This window comes from Neoarius graeffei, chromosome 21 (assembly GCF_027579695.1).
Source record: "Neoarius graeffei isolate fNeoGra1 chromosome 21, fNeoGra1.pri, whole genome shotgun sequence".
NCBI lineage: Eukaryota > Metazoa > Chordata > Actinopteri > Siluriformes > Ariidae > Neoarius > Neoarius graeffei.
Genome location: NC_083589.1, coordinates 57,162,948 through 57,190,515, shown reverse-complemented (window position 1 = coordinate 57,190,515; position 27,568 = coordinate 57,162,948). Strand labels below are relative to the sequence as shown.

The 27,568-nt window shown below is 43.4% G+C and overlaps 1 protein-coding gene across 1 annotated transcript in view; it reads right to left on the bottom strand.

The window, feature by feature from the left end:
* Positions 1–485: 485 nt before the first annotated feature.
* Positions 486–27,568, bottom strand: part of mpped1 (metallophosphoesterase domain containing 1) — a 123,089-nt gene continuing 96,006 nt past the window's right edge. Inside the window, exons 4-6 of the mRNA XM_060903710.1 lie at positions 14,719–14,834; positions 10,683–10,796; positions 486–604 (exon numbers count right to left, since the gene is read on the bottom strand). Of these exons, the coding sequence (XP_060759693.1) occupies positions 486–604; positions 10,683–10,796; positions 14,719–14,834 (349 nt within the window). The remainder of the gene's footprint in view (positions 605–10,682; positions 10,797–14,718; positions 14,835–27,568) is intronic.

Below are 27,568 nucleotides of genomic sequence, written 5' to 3'. Positions count from 1 at the left end.
CTGAAGAACTCGAGCGGGAACAACAAGGCTGGAAATGGACACGTCCATCACATCAGATCACATCACATCGGATTAGATCAGATTAGATCCGGTCAGCACACGGGCCTTGAAACTTTCCCCGATGTGAAGTAATTAAAAGGTCAGATGTTCTTACGGGCTTCTAGAGTTCTGTGTCTCACGCAGTCCATATGACGGTTGTCCCAGTGTGTGTCCACCATGAACGGATAAGAGGGATTGTCACAACATTTCAAGTGCAATGAAAGCGTGAGAATCACTCGGGAAATGAGGCAGGAATTGAGAATAGGATATGGCATAAAAACAGAGTAGCATCTCTCTCTCTCCTTCTCTCTCTCCATCCATCCATCCATCCATCCATCCCCCCCCCTCGCTCTGTAATATATACACAAAACAGCACCCCAATAAAACAAAAGCACACTTAAAAATGAACCCTGATTTTGGGAGGCATTGGGCGGGACCGAGTTCAATCATGAGCTCCTGGGATTGGGCAGATCAAACACGATGGGTGGGTTCATGGGCTGGAAGTTGACTGTGCAGGCGGAGGCGTTAATAAATGTCGTGGTTCCATCCGTCATCATTCCGTAACCTAATGAACAAACACACACACGTACACAAATACATTAAAGGTGTAATCAGTGACAAACGTTCCGTAGCCCCTCCCCCACCCACAGCACACATGACGGACCGCTGTACTGCTTCTGACGTAACTCAGAACCCTACTGTGAGTTTATGGATGATTACGGATATTCATGGGTCACGTGTAATGCATGTTCATGGGTCACGTCTCACACAGCCGGAATTTCCCAGTAAAACACTTGCGTCCAAGTAATATACACTACCGTTCAAAAGTTTGGGGTCACCCAGACAATTTTGTGTTTTCCATGAAAAGTCACACTTTTATTTACCACCATAAGTTGTAAAATGAATAGAAAATATAGTCGAGACATTTTTCTGGCCATTTTGAGCATTTAATCGACCCCACAAATGTGATGCTCCAGAAACTCAATCTGCTCAAAGGAAGGTCAGTTTTATAGCTTCTCTAAAGAGCTCAACTGTTTTCAGCTGTGCTAACATGATTGTACAAGGGTTTTCTAATCATCCATTAGCCTTCTGAGGCAATGAGCAAACACATTGTACCATTAGAACACTGGAGTGAGAGTTGCTGGAAATGGGCCTCTATACACCTATGGAGATATTGCACCAAAAACCAGACATCTGCAGCTAGAATAGTCATTTACCACATTAGCAATGTATAGAGTGGATTTCTGATTAGTTTAAAGTGATCTTCATTGAAAAGAACAGTGCTTTTCTTTCAAAAATAAGGACATTTCAAAGTGACCCCAAACTTTTGAACGGTAGTGTATATATTTTTTCATCAAACACAAATAAAATTCACCAACCGGAAAAGCCGATTCACTGAAAGGGAAAGGACGCAGGACGTGAAAGAAGGAAATTTGCATCTGATGGCACTTACGAGTGTTTAAGTTTTGTGCCAGTTTAACTGCTGTAAATTTTAACCTGTGAATTCGCAAATCTTGTGAGCGAATAAAAACAAGTAGGAGGGACTGTCGTCTCTGTGTTTCATAAAAAATAAAAAATAAAAATGGAGTAGCTGCTTAGCGTTAAGAAATCTCACTGCAAACTTTTACCTCACCGTTTTGTTGCAGTTGTTTGGCGCAGAAAGATATCTGAGGGGGAAAAAATAATAATGCTGCCTCGTCTATGATCGTATACTGTATGTTCAGATTATTTGGTAAAATTCTAAAATTTTAATGGCCTTTTTTGCTACTTTTTTTTGTTAGAAATGCTGTGGATGGGGGCGGCACGGTGGTGTAGTGGTTAGCAGGGCCACGTTAACCCTTGCCGAGGCCCTGGGCAGACCCCCCCCCCCCGGGGCCCCCCCCCCCGCCTGTTGTCAACTGCGCTCAGCAAATTCACCCCCTCAGACGTGCCTGTCTAACTTAAATAATGACAGTGGCACAATTAGAAATACTATTGAACGATAAAACTTTATATCCATCAACACCTATTTAATCGAGAAAAAGCAATGGTGAAATAGGCAACTGCATGGTGAAAAAATCCATCAGACATCACAGTTAGGCCCTGGTCACACCGCCCGAACTTTGCTGGAGCGTTCCTTGAACGGTAGGGAGGGGGGGCCGAATTTCGACAACGCTCGTCACCGCGCACAAAATGGGAAAAAAATCGAAAACACGGGCGTTGGCTTAGCGGTGCACCGCTGAAGCCAGTGTTGCTTTAGCATTGGTTTAGCGGTAGCGAGCGTTGGTTTAGCGGTGACGCGAGCGTTGGTATAGCGGCGTTCTGCGCATGCGGGCTTTGGCTCGGCGGGGGTATAAAGTTGGTTTAGCACCAATCATAGCAAGTCTCTCAGCATCCATGGTGATACAGTTTTACTGTAACTTTGAGCAAATTCGATATAGATGAGATCTGAACTCAACGGCAGCTCGATTCCAAATGAGCTCCTGGTCCATTTCTCCCCGTATTTATAGCCAAATTCTGGTCCCGCTCCGACACCTCTAGACCAACGCCAAACCAAAGTTCATCGCCGCCATGGATAGCTGCTTCAACGCCTGACACCGTTCCAGCAACCCCGTGTCCACTCGTAAAACGCTTACAACCGCTCCACCGAAGTTTGTGCAACGTTTAATCGCCGCCCGGGCAACGCTGGCGAAGCAGCGGTGGTCCAGCATTCAAGATTTCTGCGTTGGCCTAGCGGACCCAAGCGTCCACGAACTTGCGTCTAGCGGTGCCAAACTTTGACTGGGCGTTGGTGGAGTGGGGGTGAACTTTGCCGGGGTGGAAAATTGCCCCCTCCTCACCGCTCGCAATATTTTGTGCAGCTCAAAACTTTCGGAGCGGTAGGAGGGCCCCTCAAGAAACATCAGCGGTGGCCGAGCGTATACGGCGTTGCTTTAACGGGGGCCAACTTTTGTTAAACGGTGGTGAACGGTTACGAACGGTGATGAATTTTTTTCACCGCTCCAGGAACGCTCCAGCAAAGTTCGGGCGGTGTGACCGGGGCCTAAACAAGTCTGCTTAACTAAAGTTTAGCCTCAAGAAGCCTTTGAATGAGTGAGTCAATGAACAACACGTCAAGAACATAACCTCGGCCTACAACAGTTTCTTTAGTATTCAGAACAAGAACATTCATTTGGTATATAACCGTTCGTTTTCATTTTGGAATCCAGGCGACTTTTAACTTGTGAAAACAAAGAGCGATAACAAAGAAAGAAAAATATCTTGCTTCTCAGAAATAAATCTCAAAATGTTAGGCTGTGTGAAACATTTCATCCTTTCACACACGTAATGTCCCAAACAGCAGTGGCACACAGCTTTGCGCATTCAGTTTGACAGCCATGGGTCAACTTACAAGGGCACTTTTCTGGAAAGCGAAGTCATTAATTAAATGATTGAACTCAAGCTGGCGTAGCGTGTGAAGACATGGTGGACAGTGATCATATTGACAATGACGGGTGATTTATGCGACGGGACAAGGTGGGCTTCCTTACGGGTGGCGAAATGCATCAAAAACGTTATCAATATGATCAAAACTTCTGAAAATATCGTTTCATATTTTCCGATCTCGCTACCGCCGAGGCCCCCTAGTGGCCGAGGCCCTGGGCAGCTGCCCATGAAGCCCATTAGGATAACGCGTCCTTGGTGGTTAGCGCTGTCGCCTCACAGCAAGAAGACCCGGGTTCGAGCCCTGTGGCCGGCGAGGGCCTTTCTGTGCGGAGTTTGCATGTTCTCCCCGTGTCCGCGTGGGTTTCCTCCGGGTGCTCCGGTTTCCCCCACAGTCCAAAGACATGCAGGTTAGGTTAACTGGTGACTCTAAATTGACCGTAGGTGTGAATGTGAGTGTGAATGGTTGTCTGTGTCTATGTGTCAGCCCTGTGATGACCTGGCGACTTGTCCAGGGTGTACCCCGCCTTTCGCCCGTAGTCAGCTGGGATAGGCTCCAGCTCGCCTGTAGAACAGGATAAAGCGGCTAGAGATAATGAGATGAGATGATCGCAAACTATTATGCTTTCATTGTCGCCTTTTATTTTTAACAAGCTGTGTGATCACGTCCCTAATCACACCAGAGAGGGGAAATAAATAAAAAATAAAAAAACTATGAAAATACAGCATGTGAAAACTTGCTTTTCTTGATAGGCTACCTTCAGCTAAATAATTGACATAAACGCACGTGATTGGATAAAAAGCTGCAGTGTTTCATGTTTAAAAAATGAGTCCTCGATCTACAGCCAGTTATTAATTTTCCGACTGGATCTGCGGCAGTGTTTCTCGAGCAGTCAACTCGATCTGCTGTGGGCACAAACACACTCCATTAGGCTCCGGTTTCTTTCACCAGAGTTCCATATTTGCACAGAATTGAATTAGCGCTGATCTTCAAAACGTCCTTCAATAAAACTGCCGTTAAAAGGTCATGTTTGTCAGTTTGAGTTTTACTTTAGCGAGAAGGTTTGGCTTTTTTTTTATGATTATATTATGAAGTTGTGATCTGAGGGTGTGTTAGGCAAATGAATTCACTTTCATTTATAATCATGCTACAAAGAGTCGTAAAAGGACCTTAATTATGCCTAAAGGGAGGGTATAAATTATTTATGTGTATGACTGCACTGTGAGCAAGTGTCTCTGCTGTTCTCGGTGCTGCAGTAATATTTATAGTGTTGGAAAGCTGAATTGTGAATGAGTTTCAGATGGAGAGCTCTGGTTGTCTTTTATCTCACCTTTTTACGAACTCAATTTTTAATCTTTAATACAATGTCAGTCGATATCACTAACTGAGCGAATCTCTGCAACACGACACGTGTTCACTGCAGAAAATCCATCAGACGGGGTAAGTTTTCAAATCTAATCTAATACTAGTCCAGCGTTCTGTGCTAACGCTATCGCTAATGTTTTTTTTTTCTTTTTTTTGCTGGTACACATCCAACACAATCCCATGTTCAGGCTTTTCGCAGGGTTCAGGGTGCTGTATTATCAGTCGTATTATTTTCAAATGCATAGTTTGTTTTTATTGTAAGTTAACGCACATATTCACACCTTAAAGGGGAACTGAAGGCAAATTTTTTACGATCAAAATTCGATTTCTCATTTTATTAAATATCGGAATGCATTTTTGATCGCTATTTTGTCGCCGCTATAGCAAGTTATGAGTGTTTGAAATATGCTCTGTAATACATCAGTCCATATGTCAAAGCAACGGCCGTAAACGAGATTCGTTGAGACCTGTGCGAGACATCGTAGGACGGAAGTAAAACGTACAGCGGAAATCAAATGGCCCTTTTCCACTACCCTTTTTCAGCTCACTTCAGCCCGACACGGCTCGCGTTTCGACTACCAAAAACCAGCACGACTCAGCTCGCTTCAGCCCTACTCAGCACCCAAAACTCGCACGGCTTTGGAGTAGGGCTGAAGCGAGCCAAACCGAGCCGAGTGGGGCTGGGGGCGTGAGGAGACACTCCCCTGTGCACTGATTGGTGAGGAGGAGTGTCCTCACATGCCCACACACGCCCCGCGAGCACGCTGGGATCTGTAAACACCGTAAACCTGGAAGGAGAAGAATTACGAATTACGAGAATTATGAAGCCTTATGCACCTCGCCTCATCTATGCGCTCTTGCCAGTACCTGTTGGCGTTGTCGGTGACAACAAGCCACAGCACCAAGACCAGCAACACTAACGACTCCATGTTTATTGTTTACTATCCGGGTCATGAGACTACCGCTTAAAAGATCACTGATGTCACTGTTTGCGCCGCCTAACGACATCACGTGACGTCCACCCACTTTCGCTAACTCCACCCAATGTGTCCACCCACTTCCAGCCAGCACGGTTCAGCGCGGTTGTAGTCGAAATGCAACTCCAACAGCCCCACTCAGCTCGACTCAGCCCAACTCAGCACGGCACGGCTCAGCCCAACTCAGCCGCGTTGGTAGTGGAAAAGCGGCAAAAGTGACCAACATCTGCCAACGCTGTCAAAAGACGCGCGCGCCCTCTTTCGAATGCTGATGTAATCAAGCCGGAAGTTCTCCCTGTGTCCGAAATCGCTCCCTACTCACTATATAAGGCACTATAATAGTAGCGAAGCCATTTTGTAGTGCTGTCCGTAACTTTAGTGAAAATTATGTGGGAAATGCGCTCAGTATAATATGTATTTACCACAAAAATACATGTATGTATTTATTATTTTGAAAACCCACCAGCCGCCTGATCTGGCACGTTTTAATCGTGCGACAGTAATGATGTAAATATCAGCGCGGCGGACTCATCCTTATCCTGTCATCTTTCCAGGTCTTCTCTACTTCACGTTGGTTCGAAGTCGTATGGAATAATCTCCATCACTGATGAAGCTGGCAAATCTCAAAATTAATCTAAATTGGAATGATATGGCAGTCTGGCCGCTGTGTAAACAGTTTTCAAAATGGCGGCGCTGACGCTTCACGTTTGAAGTCTCGTACAAGTCTCGTGAAGATCGCGTGGATAAGCGACGCCTGCCGTGGACCAAACGAACTACATTCAACATGGCTCAAAACCGAACAGGCCGGTAAGTGTAATATAATATGCCAATACGAGTCACGATATAAGGTTAATAAAACCGAAAACGTAATTGAATAACACGTTAATTAAGAAATAAAGCGAGTTTAAAAAATGACTTCAGTTCCCCTTTAACCTACTATACAGTGTACCAGTGGACTGAATTGGAAAAAATGTCAAATCTGATCCAGTGATCAGACTCAGGATCAGATCTGTAAGTTCTCCTCGAGTCACGCTAAGCTCACGGTTGATCCGTGAGAACTGTGGCGAGGCCTACCATGACCATTCCGGCAGAATTTGGAGGTGATCTGTCACATAAATTTGGGCGGAGGAAATATGCAAATGAACCTGCGATGGAAGATGCTGGTTAAACCAATGACGGCAGCAACGTATAGCGACATATGGCCTTATAGCAATGATGGCAGCGTGTACAGTTTTCATGACTGCGTAGCTGACGGCAAGACGAAATAAGCCACGCCCCCTAGGCAAACTTTTCACTTTCTTTCTTTTTTTTGACAGTGAATACAAGATATGTGTAACGAACAAAGGGAAGAGGTAGAGTTTTAAAGTGCAAAATAAATCCTTCAGTGATTTATAAAGTATCAGTGATTTGTAATATATACCGTACCAGTCAAAGGTTTGTACACCCCTACTCTACTTGTTCATAGGTTTTCTTTTCACTTTCTGCAGAATGTTGTTCCGTGAACATTTTGAGCTCGATGGTTGCAACAGAATGCCTCAGTAACCCCCAGAAAGTTCTCGTATGCCTCAAGGATGCTCACATACGCCTAAAAGATGCTCGTGGATGCCTCTACATTTGTCTCATCTCATCTCATTATCTCTAGCCGCTTTATCCTGTTCTACAGGGTCGCAGGCGAGCTGGAGCCTATCCCAGCTGACTACGGGCGAAAGGCGGGGTACACCCTGGACAAGTCGCCAGGTAATCACAGGGCTGACACATAGACACAGACAACCATTCGCACTCACATTCACACCTACGGTCAATTTAGAGTCACCAGTTAACCTAACCTGCATGTCTTTGGACTGTGGGGGAAACCGGAGCACCCGGAGGAAACCCACGCGGACAACATGCAAACTCCACACAGAAAGGCCCTCGCCAGCCACGGGGCTCGAACCCGGACCTTCTTGCTGTGAGGCAACAGCGCTAACCACTACACCACCGTGCCGCCCGCCTCCACATTTGTAGTGGATAAATTCATCTGGCACTTGACCCACAGCAGTTTTCAACATGACGAAACTTTCTGGGGAATGAATCCACACCCTTCTGGTTGTCAAGGTAGCGTCCGGCCTCTCACATGTTCTGATGGAAGGGCTCGGAATGTGTGCTGCTTGACCCCCGGAAGGCTCAAAATCGTCTACCATGATGAAAGTGAACGCACTTTTTCCTCACCATTTTGCTGCAGTTGTTTGGCGCAGAAAAATATCTGAGGCAAAAAAAAAATAATACCGCTGCCTCATCTGTGATCATATGTTCAGATTTTTTGGTAAAATTTTAAAACTTTATACTCTTTTTTGCCACACTCCTCGTATTTTTCATCCGAGCTCCACCCGGGACATGCAGAACCAAAACCGTGACATGTGACTCGTGAGGAAATCGGTGAGTGAGTTGTTTTGATAAATTTGGGGACTTTTTGTTTGTGAATGTGTCGATATAATAAAAAGAAACTCATACGTTGGCTTGAAGATATGAAATTTATCTTCTCGTGTTGAAAAAACTCGCATTTTTCATACAAAATACATCACAGATCTGAGTGACAGATTTAATTAATATTAGCTGGCTTTTTTTCGTGGTATATCAGATATATTCCATTCAGCTAGGATAAGCGATATGCTAACGATATTGCATGCTATCAAAGCAAATGAATGAAACCTGCTAGAAGGGCATAGAACACACGTTTTTATTCCATCGAAAAAGTGTCCTGTATGTATAATAATTCCTGATATTTCACTCCGATGACATCACTCCCAGTGTTTTGGTGAATTTTGGCGAACCAGCTCAAAATTAAAATTCTTTTGATTTACTTGCATTTTTTTGTGGATGTGTCCATATAATATAAAGAACATTACACTGTGGTGTGAAGATATGAAGTTTATCTCATGTGGAAAAATATATCACTTGTTCGCTTCACTTCCTCGTGATTATGTTCAGCACTCAAAGATAAACTTCATATCTCCGTGTAATATCATATATATATATATATATATATATATATATATATATATATATATATATATATATATATATATATTGCCATAGCAATGGGTCAAAAATTTTAAATGCTACAGTTAGCTGTAAATGCTGGCACCATCGAGGTAAGAGGGAATTTTATGTCGCGCAGTCTTCCGAAATTGTAGCTGAAAGTCCTGCTATAGGTTGACAGTGGACAGTTCGAACCTCATGGTTGACGGGGGCCTCTGTGTGGAGTTTGCATGTTCTCCCTGTGTCTGTGTGGGTTTCCTCCGGTGCTCCGGTTTCCTCCACAGTCCAAAGACATGCGGTTTGGCTAACTAGCGAGTCTAAATTGCCCCTAATGGTGAGAGAAGAAAACCTCTATAATAATCCAGTAGAAGGTAACAGGAAACCACGACTGTAACTCTCCCCGAGAAACTCTGATGGCTGGAAGAAAAAGCCGTCAGAGTGGCGACATCACTGCAGTGATACGCCGAATACAGAGAGAGAGGGAGAGAGAGAAAGAGAGAGGGAAAGAGAGAGGGAGAGAGGGAGAGGAATAGAAAGAGAGAGAGGGAGAGAAGGAGAGTGATAGAAAGAGAGAGGGAGGGGGAGAGAGAGGGAGAGATAGAAAGAGAGAGAGGGAGAGAGAGAGGGAGAGATAGAAAGAGGGAGAGGGATAGAAAGAGAGAGAGGGAGGGGAGAGAGAGAGGAAGAGATAGAAAGAGAGGGAGAAAGATAGAAAGAGAGAGAGAGGGAGAGAAGGAGAGTGATAGAAAGAGAGAGGGAGGGGAGAGAGAGGGCGAGATAGAAAGAGAGAGAGAGGGAGAAGGAGAGAGATAGAAAGAGAGAGAGGGAGAGAAGGAGAGTGATAGAAAGAGAGAGGGAGGGGGAGAGAGAGAGGGCGAGGGAGAGAAAGAGAGGGAGAGTGATAGAGAGAGAGGGGGAGAGAGAGAGGGAGGGAGGGAGGGAGAGAGAGGGAGGGAGAGCAATAGAAAGAGAGGGAGAGAGAGAGGGAGAGCAATAGAAAGAGAGGGAGAAAGAGAGGGAGAGCAATAGAAAGAGAGAGCGAGAGGGAAAGGGGAGAGAGGGAGAGGGAGGGAGAGAGGGCGAGGGAGAGAGATGGAGAGCAATAGAAAGAGAGAGAGAGGGAGAAGGAGAGTGATAGAAAGAGAGAGAGGGAGAGAAGGAGAGTGATAGAAAGAGAGAGGGAGGGGGAGAGAGAGAGGGCAAGGGAGAGAAAGAGAGGGAGAGCGATAGAGAGGGGGAGAGAGAGAGGGAGGGAGGGAGAGAGGGGGAGGGAGAGCAATAGAAAGAGAGGGAGAGAGAGAGGGAGAGCAATAGAAAGAGAGGGAGAGAGAGAGGGAGAGTAATAGAAAGAGAGGGAGAGAGGGAGAGCAATAGAAAGAGAGAGAGCAATAGAAAGAGAGAGAGAGAGGGAGAGGGAGGGAGAATGAGAGAGGGAGAGAGAGGGAGAGAGAGAGGGCGATGGAGAGAGATGGAGAGCAATAGAAAGGGAGAGGGAGAGAGAGAGAGAGTTTTACAGTGTCTGTTTTGACCCATTATTATCCTGACACACTGTGAATGTTTGATTTGATATTTAACAGTAACCAAACTCTTTTCTCCCGATGTGTTCTCAGGAACTCACACCCATCAGCCAGCTCCAGCCCATCCCACGACATCCACCATGCAGGGAGGGGGAAGGTTTACACGCGCTTCCTCTCAGACGCATGAAGCCGACCAAGTGCTTCTTCATCTTTTCAAACTGCTGCTCCTGCTGCATCACAAGGCAGCGGAACAGACTCGGAGGAAAGCGCTATCCGCCCTCCTCCGCATACGTGAGCTCATGCGAGCAAAGGAGCTGAATTTTTCACGTGATTGTGATGTGGAGTCGATGCAGGTGAAGTTACCTTCATGTATGTGTCCAAAGACGTGTAATTTGGGTTGGACTCGTCTCTGCACTGTGTTCAGCAGCTCCATGCAGCCAACACGCTGCATCTTCCTCGGCACCCAGTCGAGAAAACCTGCATTAACACACACACACACACACACACACACATCACAACATAACTACGGCAAAAATGATTGTTTTTACCTCCTCAAGACATAAAAATACATCACAAATTATGCGCATGAATACATCATTTTTACAATTTTATCACTGTAACTACATCTTTTTTTCTAGAACTTAGGTGAAAACATGTTTTTCATTTTATTTTATTTTGTTTATTATAAAACTTATTCACTGTTGTCCAAGTGTAGATTATGTAATGTCATCATTTGTGCTGAAAGATTTACAGTTTCCTGGAATTGTGTTGCGTAATGATATTTCTCATCGGCTGTTTTCCTCAAAACAACACATTTTTCAATTTTTGTGATTTTTCTCAGAACACACACACACACACACACACACACACACACACACACACACACACACACACACACACAGAGGTCTTCAAGTCAGACTTTGACATACTGTTTATTCTTAATATCTTGAAAGGATTTGCCTTTAAGTGACATTTTATACAACCCTGATTCCAAAAAAGTTGGGACAAAGTACAAATTGTAAATAAAAACGGAATGCAATGATGTGGAAGTTTCAAAATTCCATATTTTATTCAGAATAGAACATAGATGACATATCAAATGTTTAAACTGAGAAAATGTATACTTTAAAGAGAAAAATTAGGTGATTTTAAATTTCATGACAACAACACATCTCAAAAAAGTTGGGACAAGGCCATGTTTGCCACTGTGAGACATCCCCTTTTCTCTTTACAACAGTCTGTAAACGTCTGGGGACTGAGGAGACAAGTTGCTCAAGTTTAGGGATAGGAATGTTAACCCATTCTTGTCTAATGTAGGATTCTAGTTGCTCAACTGTCTTAGGTCTTTTTTGTCGTATCTTCCGTTTTATGATGCGCCAAATGTTTTCTATGGGTGAAAGATCTGGACTGCAGGCTGGTCAGTTCAGTACCCGGACCCTTCTTCTACGCAGCCATGATGCTGTAATTGATGCAGTATGTGGTTTGGCATTGTCATGTTGGAAAATGCAAGGTCTTCCCTGAAAGAGACGTCGTCTGGATGGGAGCATATGTTGCTCTAGAACCTGGATATACCTTTCAGCATTGATGGTGTCTTTCCAGATGTGTAAGCTGCCCATGCCACACGCACTAATGCAACCCCATACCATCAGAGATGCAGGCTTGTGAACTGAGCGCTGATAACAACTTGGGTCGTCCTTCTCCTCTTTAGTCCGAATGACACGGCGTCCCTGATTCCCATAAAGAACTTCAAATTTTGATTCGTCTGACCACAGAACAGTTTTCCACTTTGCCACAGTCCATTTTAAATGAGCCTTGGCCCAGAGAAGACGTCTGCGCTTCTGGATCGTGTTTAGATACGGCTTCTTCTTTGAACTATAGAGTTTTAGCTGGCAACGGCGGATGGCACGGTGAATTGTGTTCACAGATAATGTTTTCTGGAAATATTCCTGAGCCCATTTTGTGATTTCCAATACAGAAGCGTGCCTGTATGTGATGCAGTGCCGTCTAAGGGCCCAAAGATCACGGGCACCCACTATGGTTTTCCGGCCTTGACCCCCTTACGCACAGAGATTCTTCCAGATTCTCTGAATCTTTTGATGATATTATGCACTGTAGATGATGATATGTTCAAACTCTTTGCAATTTTACACTGTCGAGCTCCTTTCTGATATTGCTCCACTATTTGTCGGCGCAGAATTAGGGGGATTGGTGATCCTCTTCCCATCTTTACTTCTGAGAGCCGCTGCCACTCCAAGATGCTCTTTTTATACCCAGTCATGTTAATGACCTATTGCCAATTGACCTAATGAGTTGCAATTTGGTCCTCCAGCTGTTCCTTTTTTGTACCTTTAACTTTTCCAGCCTCTTATTGCCCCTGTCCCAACTTTTTTGAGATGTGTTGCTGTCATGAAATTTCAAATGAGCCAATATTTGGCATGAAATTTCAAAATGTCTCACTTTCGACATTTGATATGTTGTCTCTGTTCTATTGTGAATACAATATCCGTTTTTGAGATTTGTAAATGATTGCATTCCGTTTTTATTAACAATTTGTACTGTGTCCCAACTTTTTTGGAATCGGGGTTGTACATAACAGTTTGAAAAATCTTTTTAAGCTAGACGACCTTTTGATTTCATAAAATCAGTGAAATTCAGTTCCCTCTGAAATGTGGTCATTGTGATATACGGTATGTTTATTTCTGTAATATCTCACAAAATATCAGGCCGTTCTGTGGCTGGGAAGTTATTTAATTTGAGGGGATTAAAGCAAATAATGGGCATGAAATCACTTGCTTGGCGCAGTCAAGCAGACAGAGGAAGTCCATGTGTGCATGCGCAGGTGTACCTTCTTCTTCCTCTTTTGGGTTTTAAAGCAGCTGGCATCCACAGTGTTACATTACTGCCATCTACAGGTTTCCCTTTGAGCGTGCACTGACAGTTCCATCATTCTGTCGCTAAACGAACAGCTGATCACACCGAGGTGCTCGCTGAGCGCCCATATTTATTAGTTTGGTCCTGCGTTTCCTTTCCTTCGTATAGAACATAACGTCTTTTCTTCTCGCTTTCCGTTACTGTAGTCGGTCTTTCACATTTCACATTTCGCACACTCACGTCCTCCATTTTTCTCTCCTGTTTCAAATTTGTATCCCACAATGCCTTGCGCGAACGGGGAAAGCCCACCACGTGATGCATGACGTAGTATCTTGTATTGGGTCATGGTGAAGCAGGAAAAAATAGTGGAGAATTTAGGGGCATGTAGAAATAAATAAATTAATTGTTCTATTTAAAAAAAACTAATAAAATTGGAAGTCTATGATTCAAATTCAGTAGCTTTCAGTCACTAAACAAAAATAACTAGGTGTCGAGGAAAATTCTTTTTATGACCTACAGTTGAAAAATCTGAAAGGCCGTCTAGCTTTAACTGAATCACATTTTAAATGTTTTAAATAACATTTCAAATCTACATTAAATCATTTTGATAAAATGTTACAGAAAAGTCAGAACGCTGGGTGTGTTCTCAAAAAAAAAAAATCTCTCATATGCAAACTGTATTTATGTTGCATTCAATGATCCGTTGCCTCATTTCCATATTGTAATAATTAAAAAATCAATTAATCAAATACGATAAAATAAAAGAAAACTTTTCAGAGGTAGCGCCTGAATAAAAATACATTCTACTAAACTAAAAACCAACCAACCAACCAACCAACCAACCAAACAAATAAGCAGTCTATTGTTCATCAGGACGTATTAGTTGATTATTTTTACGTTTTATATATTTATAAACATTATAGTATGTTTAATTTTGAATTAAATTTAAATATCCAGTCTAGTATGTTTTATATTCATCGCCTCAAACCTGCTTTTACCTGCACAGGTAAAGTTAGTTCATATTTAACACAAATCTCAAGTGATGCAAATGCAGATGTTCTGATTTCCAGTTGTTGGTGAACGTATGCATACATACACACACCTCAGAGCGTGCACACACACACACACATACACACACACACACACACACACACACACACACACACACACACCTCATGAGAATTAAGCCTTTGTCACACACTCCAAAGGCCCAAAGGCTAGGCGTCTTAAAATGCAGCTGTCTTTCTTGAGAAACTTTCCCCCTCCCATATACCGTACATTATACTTGTGTGTGTGTGTTTTATTGTGTGCACAGGGATTTGCCGCACTGCGAACAGCGTCTCCAAGCTGCATGCTTTAGCAGCCTGCTGTAGCCACTCCATCTGCCAAAGCCCTCAAAGCAAATGTGTGTGTGTGCGTCAATGTGTGTGTTTCAGTGGAAACAAACTCGCAGGAAAAAGTTGTGAAGAAGTGCATGCCTGCATGTGTGTATGCGCGTGTGTGTGTGTGTGTGTGATTAGTGACTCACCCAGAGGAGGGCAGTGTGTGAGCAGGATGTCAGTGGAGTCAGGGATCTGGTTCCACTTGTCCAGCAGTGCTTGCCCTCGGGGGAGATTAAAACCCCAGCCGTAGTACCACGGCTGCCTGCCTCAGGAGAACACACACACACACACACACACACACACACACACACCAGGATGAGAAAATGTCTTCAGCACACAGTGTGTCGATGCAAAACCATTTCAGACATCATCATAATTCTGTCTTAATAATAACGTGACACTGATGATGGTCGCGACCGTACAGAGGGTTTCGTATCAGGTGTTGATGGTTTTCCTGAAACCGCACGCTCTCAAGATGATCGAGCCAAACGAGACATCAGGCCAACAGTTATTCTATAACATTAGCACCTTAGTAGGCTACAGTAACATGTGCATGTGTTGATTCGATTAAGGAATGGGTTTCATTTTTTAAAAAAGGCATAAAAAGTGAAATAAACAGCAGAACGTGTGACTAAAAAAACAACTTGTCAATAAAAGAAGGCTAGAAGTGGCCGAATAAGAAGAAAGACAGCAGGAGAGGAATGATGAGGACAGATACGGGCAGTGTTATGAGGCTGCGTGCGAGAGAGAGAGAGAGAGAAAGCCACGTTGAGAAGGCGGAGTTGGAGCGATATGGAGGTTTGATGGCTCTGCCTGCGTGCCATCACTTTGATTGCAGATGCACCAAGCTTGAGTGACGAAGTAGAAATTAACATGTCACTAACAATCTGTCCCGAGATCCATCTTCTTCCTCTGTTTCACTTTATGCGTGTGTGTGTGTGTGTGTCTCGAAGTAGCAGTCTGCTCATAAAAGTTGCTCAGATTCGGTAATTTACAGAAAGCAGTCATTTGAAACGTTTACTTTTTCGAGAGTGCTGTTTGCTGCATCAGTGTCCAGCAGCTAACGTGCGCTTGGGTTTTACAGTATGATGCTCACATTTCAGATGAAAACTGTGCAGAGAAAGAGTTTGAGATTTTAAAAAATAAATTGAACACAATTCTAATTATTAAATTATATCATTAATGATGTAAATAATGAATGATTATTTTTTTAAAAAACAACGATAAAATGTTAAATTCTTTTTTTTATCATTTAACATTATTCAACCAACATTAACATATATCCTAGAAGCAATAATTAAAATTTTTTCTCATGTTATCAAGATCCTCATCACAACAACAACAACAAGGTACCTTCATGAATTATGCATTAAAGGTAGACGGCCTTTCAGATTTTTCAAGTGTAGGCCATGGAAAGAATTTTCCCTGACACTCAATTATTTTTGTTTAATGGACCGAAAACTACTGAATTTGAAACACAGACTTCCAATTGTAATAGTTTTTTAAAAATAGAAATTAATGAATTTATCTCCACGTGGTCCTAAATTCTCTACTATTTTTTCCTGCTTCACCATGACCCAGTACAAGATACTACGTCATGCATCACGTGGTGGGCTTTCCCTGCTCGCACAAGGCATTGTGAGATACAAATGTGAAACAGGAGAAAAAAATGGAGGACGTGAGTGTGCAAAATGTGAAACGTGAAAGGCCGATGACAGTAACGGAAAGCGAGAAGAAAAGACGTTATGTTATATACGAAGGAAAGGAAACGCAGGACCAAACTAATAAATATGGGCGCTCAGCGAGCACCTCGGTGTGATCAGCTGTTCATTTAGCGACAGAATGATGGAACTGTCAGTGCACGCTCAAAGGGAAACCTGTAGATGGCAGTAATGTAACACTGTGGATGCCAGCTGCCGTAAAACCCAAAAGAAGAAGAAGAAGGTAAACCGGTGGTGTAAGTGGCTAGCACGGTCACCTCACAGCAAGAAGGTTCTGGGTTCGAACCCAGCGGCTGGCGAGGGCCTTTCTGTGTGGAGTTTGCATGTTCTCCCCGTGTCCGCGTGGGTTTCCTCTGGGTGCTCCGGTTTCCCCCACAGTCCAAAGACATGCAGTTAGGTTGACGTAGGGTGGCCTTGGGCTGAAGTGCCCTTGAGCAAGGTACCGAACCCCTGACTGCTCCCCGGGCGCTCTGGTGTGGCTGCCCATTGCTCTGGGTGTGTGCATGCGTGTGTTCACTGCTTCAGATGGGTTAAATGCAGAGGATGAATTTCACTGCGCTTGAAATGTGCATGTGACAAATAAAGGTTTCTTCTTCTTCTAAAAATTAAATATTCACAGAATCCCAGCCACAGAATGGCCTGCGTTTAAAAAAAAAATATATATATATATATATATATATATATATAGATAGGGGCGGCACGGTGGTGTAGTGGTTAGCGCTGTCGCCTCACAGCAAGAAGGTCCTGGGTTCGAGCCCCGGGGCCGGCGAGGGCCCCTCTGTGTGGAGCTTGCATGTTCTCCCCGTGTCCGCGTGGGTTTCCTCCGGGTGCTCCGGTTTCCCCCACAGTCCAAAGACATGCAGGTTAGGTTAACTGGTGACTCTAAATTGACCGTAGGTGTGAATGTGAGTGTGAATGGTTGTCTGTGTCTATGTGTCAGCCCTGTGATGACCTGGCGACTTGTCCAGGGTGTACCCCGCCTTTCGCCCGTAGTCAGCTGGGATAGGCTCCAGCTTGCCTGCGACCCTGTAGAAGGATAAAGCGGGTAGAGATAATGAGATTATATATATATATATATATATATATATATATTGTGTGTGTGTGTGTGTGTTACAAAAATAAACATATATCACAATGAGCAAATTTCAGAGGGAACTAAATTTCACAGATTTTATGAAACCGAAAGGCCGTCTAGCTATAAATTTCATTCGTGTCCTGTTCATGAAGACAAATTCAGGATAAAAATAACAAAAAAAAAAAAAAGATTAAGATCTTGCAAAAAAAAATCTAATTAATATGATCTTGAAAACTTGCAATAATACACTTGGGGACATGCTGTTTTTGGAAAATGATCAACAATAGTATGTTGTGATGCGAGGTACTGTACCTGTACATCCGAAAATGTTTTATTTCTCTTATACTGCAACTATTTATTTATTAAAATGCTGTGGTTCTCTGTGTTGTAAATTCTATCCGTTGACAGTTATGTTTAATGTCGTGGAACATCTGCGGAACAAGTTTTTCCCTCCTGATGTTACTAAGGCAAAAAAAAAAAAAGGAGCTTGTCATGTTACTAAAAACCCCTCCTCTCCAAAAAAGCGTAAACTCCTTCGTCCTGAAGATTTTCCTGCATCGAAAATTTGAGAATTTACAGGTTTACTCTGCAGAGAAAAGGGCACTAATCTGTACCGTTCCTTGTCACTGGGTTTGTACCCTCAAGTGTACATCTTTGTATATAATTGGACTGGTAAAACTTCAAAGTTACACCACATGCACCTTTCTTATAAAGAGTTTTATTCCTGTCTTTAATCAAGAGTGCGGCCTTTCAATTTGAGAGCCGTATTTATTCATTTCACAATCCAGCCAGTGAGGTGCACAAGCCAGTGCATTCTTAGTACCGGTCCCAGGCCCGGATAAACGGGGAGGTTTTTGCCAGGAAGGGCATCCGGCGTAAAACTCATGCCAAATCAACTATGCAGATCATGAAGAGGACTTTCATACCAGAACGTTTTTGTTCACGTACAAGACAGTAGTTAGAGCAGCGATGTTGTACGGTTTGTAGACAAAAAGACAGGAGTCTGAACTGAGCCGGAGGGAGCAGAGCTGAAGGTGTTGAGATTTTCATTGGGAGTGAGAAAGTTGGACAGGATTAGAAACGATTATATTAGAGGGACAGGACATGTAGGACGGCTTGTAGACAAAGTGAGATAAGAGAGCCGAGATTGAGATGGTTTGGACATGGACAGAGGAGAGATCCAGAGCATACTGGGGATAGAATGCTGGAGATGGAGTTGCCAGGTAGAAGGAAAAGAGGAAGAGCAAAGATGAGATTCATGGATGTGATGGATTTAAGGAGGACATGAAGACGGTTGGTGTGACAGAAAAAGATACGGAGGACAGGAGAACATGGAGGGACATTATCTGCTGTGGTGACCCCTAATGGGGTCAACCAAAAAAGGAAGAATTTATTCATTTCACATTCAGATTTTGCAATGTCCCGTGTCGCCGCCCCCCCCCACAACTAGCCCCTGCTTACGCTCAGACTGCTTTTCTGCACTCATGAATCTTCTGCTTAAAGATTTCTGCACTGTCTCGGATTTTGGTGATACCAACCAATAGACTGCAAGGTTGACCAATGAAATCATCATCACCTCCTTGGGTGCCTTCACTTTACTTATGGGTGGGTTACTGGAAGCCAGTGTACTACTGGGCTATGATATGCGGCTATTATAATAAAAATATGGACACCGATGGGGGTGGCACGGTGGTGTAGTGGTTAGCACTGTTGCCTCACAGCAAGAAGGTTCTAGGTTTGAGCCCAGTGGCTGACAAGGACCTTCCTTTCTGTGCGGAGTTTGCATGTTCTCCCCGTGTCCGCGTGGGTTTCCTCCGGGTGCTCCGGTTTCCCCCACAGTCCAAAAACATGCAGGTTAGGTTAACTGGTGGCTCTAAATTGACCGTAGGTGTGAATGTGAGTGTGAATGGTTGTCTGTGTCTATGTGTCAGCCCTGTGATGACCTGGCGACTTGTCCAGGGTGTACCCCGCCTCACGCCCATAGTCAGCTGGGATAGGTTCCAGCTTGCCCACGACCCTGAACAGGATAAGCGGTTACAGGCAATGGATGGATGGACGAAAGGATTATGGACACTGATACATGCACTGTATTAACTCCAATCAGTCCATCAAGAAAACAAGTGAAATATCTACATATACTGGTAGTAAGGCCCTCGATGGTGGGAGCGGATTCACCCTGTTAAACAGTAATCATAAACAAGTAAAGTGAACACACCCAGGGAAGCGGTGGCAATCTTATTGCTTAACATCATACCTTGCTTTCTACTGGTTGGTGAATTTTGATAGACTCGTATCACCAATATCAGACAGCGCAGAAATCTATGAGCAGAAGATTCACGAGTGCAGAAAAGCAATCTGAGTGCAAGCAGGGGCTATTTGAGAGACAGAGAGAGAGGGAAACATTCAAGAATCTGAATATGAAATGAATAAATACTACTCTCACATTGAAAGACTCGGCTCCAGCTTGCCCACGACCTTGTACAGGATAAACGGTTACAGATAATGAATGGACCGATGGAAGCCGATAACAGTCTTCAGAGTGGACTATTGTGAAACTTGATAGATAGATAGATAGATAGATAGATAGATAGATAGATAGATAGATAGATAGATAGACTGATTGACTTTATTGATCCCAAGCTGGGAAATTGTTTTGTTGCAGCAGCAAGTTATCAGACGTGCGAAAAGAAAAAGACACACTGTACAACATAAAATACGATTTTAAAAAAACCTCCCAAGAACAAGCCAACTATACAATATACAGATAAAAAGTAACGATTAAAAAAAATCTATATATGTGCTATATACTGCTATATAATGACAAGAAACAAGTCAGTTAGAGCTCAGTCACAAGATTTTTGCACATAGAAGCATAATTTACTACTTTGGTCCACACTTTCTATCCCACAATATGTGGGTTTTTTTTTTTTTTTTTTTTTTGGGGGGGGGGGGGGGGGGGGTGTGTGCCTTAAAAGCAAAATCTTGAAAAATCCATCTCCAACACTTCAACTAAAGATAAAGCTGGAAACCTCTGCAGGATTACCTACATGCAGATGCTTTTAATTATCTGAATGTTTAGCCGGGGCGGCACGATGGTGTAGTGGTTAGCGCTGTCGCCTCACAGCAAGAAGGTCCGGGTTCGAGCCCCGTGGCCGGCGAGGGCCTTTCTGTGTGGAGTTTGCATGTTCTCCCCGTGTCCGCGTGGGTTTCCTCCGGGTGCTCCGGTTTCCCCCACAGTCCAAAGACATGCAGGTTAGGTTAACTGGTGACTCTAAATTGACCGTAGGTGTGAATGTGAGTGTGAATGGTTGTCTGTGTCTATGTGTCAGCCCTGTGATGACCTGGCGACTTGTCCAGGATGTACCCCACCTTTCGCCCGTAGTCAGCTGGGATAGGCTCCAGCTTGCCTGCGACCCTGTAGAAGCATAAAGCGACTAGAGACAATGAGATGAGATGAGATGAGATGAGATGAGATCTCAAGCTTAGTCTCATCTTAAAATGTATGACTCGATTTGTGTGCCAGCTTTGTGAAGCGTTACAGCGACGCCAAGGAAATCAGGCTCCTCTTTGCATGTTTTACAGTTGCAGATGTAAAAACACAAGCTAAATTGACAGTGTATCTGTGTGTGTGTGTGGAGGCTGTTGGTCGCTGTGCAATTCCCCAGCTGACTATGTGACCTGTGAGCTATTAATTGAAACCGACAGCCTTAATGAGCTGCTGTGTGTGAAACGCTTCACTAAAGTAGTTGTTTAAAGTCCTGTGAAAAATGACAGCTTTGCCTCGTCGACTCGCACAACCTTTCCCACCACGCTTCAACAGCACGCAGCGTCAGAGGCTAAACATTTCTGTAATAACTCGATCACACATATGCAGTTTCCCCGTTTTGACGAAGGCATGCACACTCACACAGACTTCCCCACTGTAATTAGGGTCATGGTCACTGATTACATCTGCACCTTTAATTGATTCACCAAGAGGTGATGGTGATAAATAGAGTCTTGGGTTTAGCCTTGAAGCCTGTAGTTACATACTTCATACTTTCTCCACGTCTTATTTTCCATCACTTTCGCTCAGCCTTTGCGTTTCTCTCATCTGCATTCCTCAGCCTACATCTTATCTCGCATCGATGTCTGTTCTCAAATCAAACTGAACGAGCTCACTCCTGGTCTGAGTTTACATTTAAAATTCCTTTTAAACGTTAATGGTCTCCTTTTTTTTTTAAACAGAAAAAAATCAGGATTTCTCATGATGCGTTTCCTGTCTTCTCATCTCATTTTCTCTAGCCGCTTTATCCTGTTCTACAGGGTCGCAGGCAAGCTGGAGCCTATCCCAGCTGACTACGGGTGAAAGGCGGGGTACACCCTGGACAAGTCGCCAGGTCATCACAGGGCTGACACATAGACACAGACAACCATTCACACTCACATTCACACCTACGCTCAATTTAGAGTCACCAGTTAACCTAACCTGCATGTCTTTGGACTGTGGGGGAAACCGGAGCACCCAGAGGAAACCCACGCGGACACGGGGAGAACATGCAAACTCCGCACAGAAAGGCCCTCGCCGGCCACGGGGCTCGAACCCGGACCTTCTTGCTGTGAGGCGACAGCGCTAAGCACTACACCACCATGCCGCCCGCGTTTCCTGTCTTGCACTGCAAAAAACTGAAAACTGAATTTTTTTTTTTTTTTTATTAAAGATATTTTTTTGGGGCTTTTTGCACCTTTTATTGGATAGGACAGTGTAGAGACAGGAAATGAGCGGGAGAGACGGGAAGGGATCGGGAAATGACCTCGGGCCGGAATCGAACTCGGGTCGCCCGCATTCATGGTATGGCGCCTTAACCACCTGAGCCACGACGCCCCCATGAAAACTGAATTTGAGGAGAAAATTACCGGTACTTAATACTAGTGAAGTTATCTTGCTGCATGGACAGATATTTTTACTTGACAAGACATCTTGGAATAAGTTAGCTGCAATCTAGAACTGGGCTTAATAATCTCAGAATTGGTGTCTTGTTAAGATATTTTCACTTGCTAAGATACCATTTTTTTTTGCAATGTGCTTGAACGAGTCTAAAGGTGAAACTCAAGGACCTACAGTGTTTTTCTTCCATCTACGCCTTTAAAGATTCAACCCAAATGCCTTGATGTGATTAGTCCATAAGAGCACATCAGCATATACAGTACAGTTCCTTCCAGAAGTATTTAACCCCCTTGAACTTGTTTGCATTTTGTAGCTTTGCACAAATACCGAAATGGGCTTAGGATTTCGTGTCGTGTTTCTAAACATAACAGTCGAAAATATGAAAACGTTAACGTTGTGACTGTATAAGTATTCACCCGTTGTTGTGAAGCCCCTAATTTAACCCTGGGACATCCAGTTACCATCAGAAATCACATAATTAGTTGAATGGAGTTGAGCTGTGTATAATTACATTGATCACATGATCTCAATATCTCATCTCATCTCATCTCATCTCATCTCATCTCATCTCATCTCATCTCATCTCATCTCATCTCATCTCATTATCTCTAGCTGCTTTATCCTTCTACAGGGTCATGCCTGTGAAGATTCTCAATCATCCAGGTCATAGTAAACTGTGGGTGGTAGAAATGGGCAACTGGACTTGCTTGAAGATTCTTGAAAACGTTTCACCTCTCATCCGAAAGGCTTCCTCAGTTCTGTCTGACTAATAAGGAGTATCAGGTATTTATCTTCTCCTGGATCAGAATCAGAATCAGAATCAGAATTCTGATGACCAGCTCATCTAAGGTGTCATTGAGGCATCATGTTGGTGTGGGTCACTGGAGGCTGGGTGTGAACGGCGAGTCATTAGGGTGATCAAAGGATTGCCCGTTAGGGTGATCAATGGAAAGCTGACTCTCTCTGTCCTCCTGTGAGTCACCGAAAACAGCTGGGTCCTGGCGTACACCCAGCCGTCTGGGAAGAGTGTCCAAGACCGCATTGTAGATGGTTGATAAATGGTGTCTTAGACCCCCACCTCTGTTCAGTGATGGCTGTTCCAGGTTAACAAAAATGGCTTCTTTAACTCCTCGCTCATACCAACGATCCTCTCTGGCTAAAATGCGTACGTTGCAATCCTGAAATGAGTGTCCTTTGTTGTTAAGATGAATGTAGACAGCTGAGTCCTGGCCCTAGCCATTATCTGTATCCGAGTTTAGTTGAATGGAGTTGAGCTGTGTATAATTACATTGATCACATGATCTCAATATCTCATCTCATTATCTCTAGCCGCTTTATCCTGTTCTACAGGGTCGCAGGCAAGCTGGAGCCTATCCCAGCTGACTACGGGCAAAAGGCGGGGTACACCCTGGACAAGTCGCCAGGTCATCACAGGGCTATGATCTCAATATGAATACAAATAAAATAAATAATGTTCCTTGAGCACTCCAGAGTTTGTTCAAGAATATATCTAATCAAACCACATCACGAAGAAGAAGGAGCAAAACAAGGACAGGATCAAGTTATTGAAAAGTATCAATCAGAAGTTCCCAAATATACGAGAATATCATTATTGTATCCACATTCACTGGATATGAGCAATCGTGCACTCTGATTGGCTACTCGACTACTAGGCTATCAGCTCATATACTGTGAGTAGAGGAAAACTAAATGGCGGAGCGTGTTGCGGAACCAACCGAGGACGAAATAAAAACTCTACTCGAAAACAAAACTCCCAAAGATACAAAAAAAAAAGGCAACAAAATATGGAATAAAAGTATTTGATGGAAGAACATATCTTTTTTTTTTCCAAGCATTATTTCGCCGGTTTGTTTACATTCTAAGCAGAAATTATTTTGTTGGATGTTTTGTATAAAGTTTCTATTTACCAAATTTGCAAAAAATAAAAATGCTCCGTTTCTCAAAATCCAGTGAATGTGGATAGAATAAAACAGTTATTCCACTCAATCTCGTCGTACACAGCTTATAGCCAACTCAGTGCTACGTGCCTCGTCGACTATCAGCTCATGTATGACTCGATTTTGTTGAATAACTGTTAAATATACACAATATCCCAAATTTTGAACATCCCACAGAGCACCACTGAATCCATTATGAAAAAAAAAAGGTACAACTGCGACGAGCGGAGGTTGTCCGCCAAATATCAGTGACTGGGTAAAGAAAGGATTACTCTTTACCCTTACTCAAGGGCGGCACCGTGGCGTAAGTGGTTAGCATGGTCGCCTCACAGCAAGAAGGTTCTGGGTTCGCGGCTGGCGAGGGCCTTTCTGTATGGAGTTTGTATGTCGTCTGCGTGGGTTTTCTCCGGGTGCGCCGGTTTCCCCCACAGTCCAAAGACATGCGGTTAGATTAATATGGGACGGCCTTGGGCTGAGGTGCCCTTGAGCGAGGCACTTAACTCCCAACTGCTCCCCGGGCGCTGTTAGCATGGCTGCCCACTGCTCTGGGTATGTGTGTGTGCTCATTGCTCACGTGTGTGTTCACTGCTTCAGGTGGGTTAAATGCAGAGAGGAAATTTCACAAGTGTGTGATGAATAAAGTTGTGCTTTCTTTCTTTCTGAGATGCAACCAAGAGGTCAAGAGTTACTATAAAAGAACTGGAGAGATCCACAGCTTTGAGATGAAAGAAGCTACTCACAGGTCAACCGTAGCCTGTAACCAAAAGTCCACCTGCTCTAATGAGACTAAAATTAAACCTTTGAACATTAGTACAGAGTGCGATGAAGCCCTACACTGCTTATCTGCTGATCCCACTGTTCAAATGTGACTCCGATACAAGTGAAAGTTGTCCAGTCAAATTTTTACTTAAGTTAAAGTACTGAAGTATTTGCTTTTAAAAATACTTAAGTATTAAAAGTACACTTTCTGTCAACGCATTATTGTATTATTGTCACAATGCTTACAAAACCTAATGCCATTACCAAAGACAGAAATGTGAATTCACAAAATGAACGCATGCTGTGCCGTCATGGTGGTTTAACATTAAGCTAGCTAGTCAGTGAAGCTCCACCTGACGCTAGCAAACTCTTTTCAAACTCAAAATCATATTGGGTAGCTAACGCTACTAGAAAAGAAAGATTTCTACATTCTGTTTATTGGGCAAGATTGTGCTAAAACATATTTCTGAAAGGACTTCAGATAAGTTAACATTATTCATGTTAGCGTAACTCCAATTTTAATGCTAACTAGGAGTGTCCAAGTTAACTCGCTATGTGTAAATGTTAGCTGTGGACAAGGCTACGGCAACTTGGAGGGCAAATCCATAGAAAGTCATTTGACTAACGAGACTGTGTCGCTATTGCAATGTTATCGCTAGCTCTAAAAGCACAGACAACTTCATTACAAGCTTTCTCTTGGAATAAAACATTTACATCCCTCAATATGCTTCCGCAGGTTGCCTGGCGAGTTTTTGAAGGCCGTGATGTGATTCGTTTTAGGCAAACAAAGCAAACAATTAAAACGAAACCTATCTTTAATCCTTTCAGAAAACCAAAACATGGGTTCTAGGTAAAGCCATGAGTGCATGCATTCTCCAGAAGAACCGCCTCCTTCCATTCTGCCATCAACTGATTGTGTTAAATAACGCTGCTGAGAAATCATTGATCTTGATTTTATACAGTCTATGGATGTGACGTGACCCTGGTGATTACTGATAGGATGTCTCAGTGTCACCTGCAATAAAACCAATTCCATTTTAGAAAAGAAAAGAAAAAACCTCCACTTTCAAAGCTGCTTCATAGTAATGAGTAATGAGGACCTTGATAGAAATGTAGTGGAGTGAAAAGTACGATATTTGTCTTTCAAATGTAGTGAAGTTAAAGTCATAAGTTAAAAAAAAAGTAAAGTACAGATACTCAAAAAGTGGACTTAAGTACAGAACTCAAGTAAATGTACTTCGTTACTGTCCACCTCTGCAGTGAAGCATGGTGGTGGTATCCTCGTGTTATCAGTATGGAACGGGAAAATGGTCAGGGTTATGCACAAGTACCAAGCACAGGGCAATCTTAGAGGAAAACTTGTACTAAATAGTATGAGACTTCAGATTGGGGCAGAAGTTCATCTTCCAACAAGGCAAATGAGACAAAATACACTACCGTTCAAAAGTTTGGGGTCACCCAGACAATTTTGTGTTTTCCATGAAAAGTCACACTTTTATTTACCACCATAAGTTGTAAAATGAATAGAAAATATAGTCAAGACATTTTTCTGGCCATTTTGAGCATTTAATCGACCCCACAAATGTGATGCTCCAGAAACTCAGGTGGTGTTTACATTAGACCATATCCGTAACGTTTTCGTTGCAGATGCACTGTCCGTGCACATTAAAACGCCGGAAAACGACTCCACAGGCGGAACAGTTTGAATCCGCCAGGGCCCACGTATTCAACCCAGTACCTGTACGTATCTGATCCGGTGCTGTGTAAACATTGAGGAACGAGGATACGCAGTGCTGAGCTCTAGCTGACGTCGTCATTGGACAACGTCACTGTGACATCCACCTTCCTGATTCGCTGGCGTTGGTCATGCCACGTTGGTCATGTGAATGAACAATACAGGAAGTGTGTTGAGGAAGTCATTAAGTCAATGAGCAATACAGGAAGTGTGTTGGTTACCGTAGCACTAAATAGTCTTGTTGTAATCGCTAAAAACGGCCGTTCTGCGAGGTGAAGAGTGTACCGAACACTGTTAGATCCTTCTAGCATAAACACGAAGGCCATACACGGTCTAAAAAAGGCGTCATTGTAGTACCAGTACCGCCGATAACAGACTGGCATACTTCATTTTTTACAATGACATCCTTCCACTTGCAAGTGGTGAGTGACTTGTGCATGCCCGATATGCACTGGGATCATGTGACGTGCCGTCTAATTAGTCATGTGATTAGCGTATCCGTGTATTGGCGTTGCTGTGTGCACGGGGAACGGTTTTGTTGCGGGCACAGAAATTTTGTGTGTGTACGCGAATCGTTTTAAAAACGTTAATCTGATGATCCGCTGATTCGAAATAATGTAAACAGGGCCTCAATTTGCTCAAAGGAAGGTCAGTTTTATAGCTTCTCTAAAGAGCTCAACTGTTTTCAGCTGTGCTAACATGATTGTACAAGGGTTTTCTAATCATCCATTAGCCTTCTGAGGCAATGAGCAAACACATTGTACCATTAGAACACTGGAGTGAGAGTTGCTGGAAATGGGCCTCTATACACCTATGGAGAT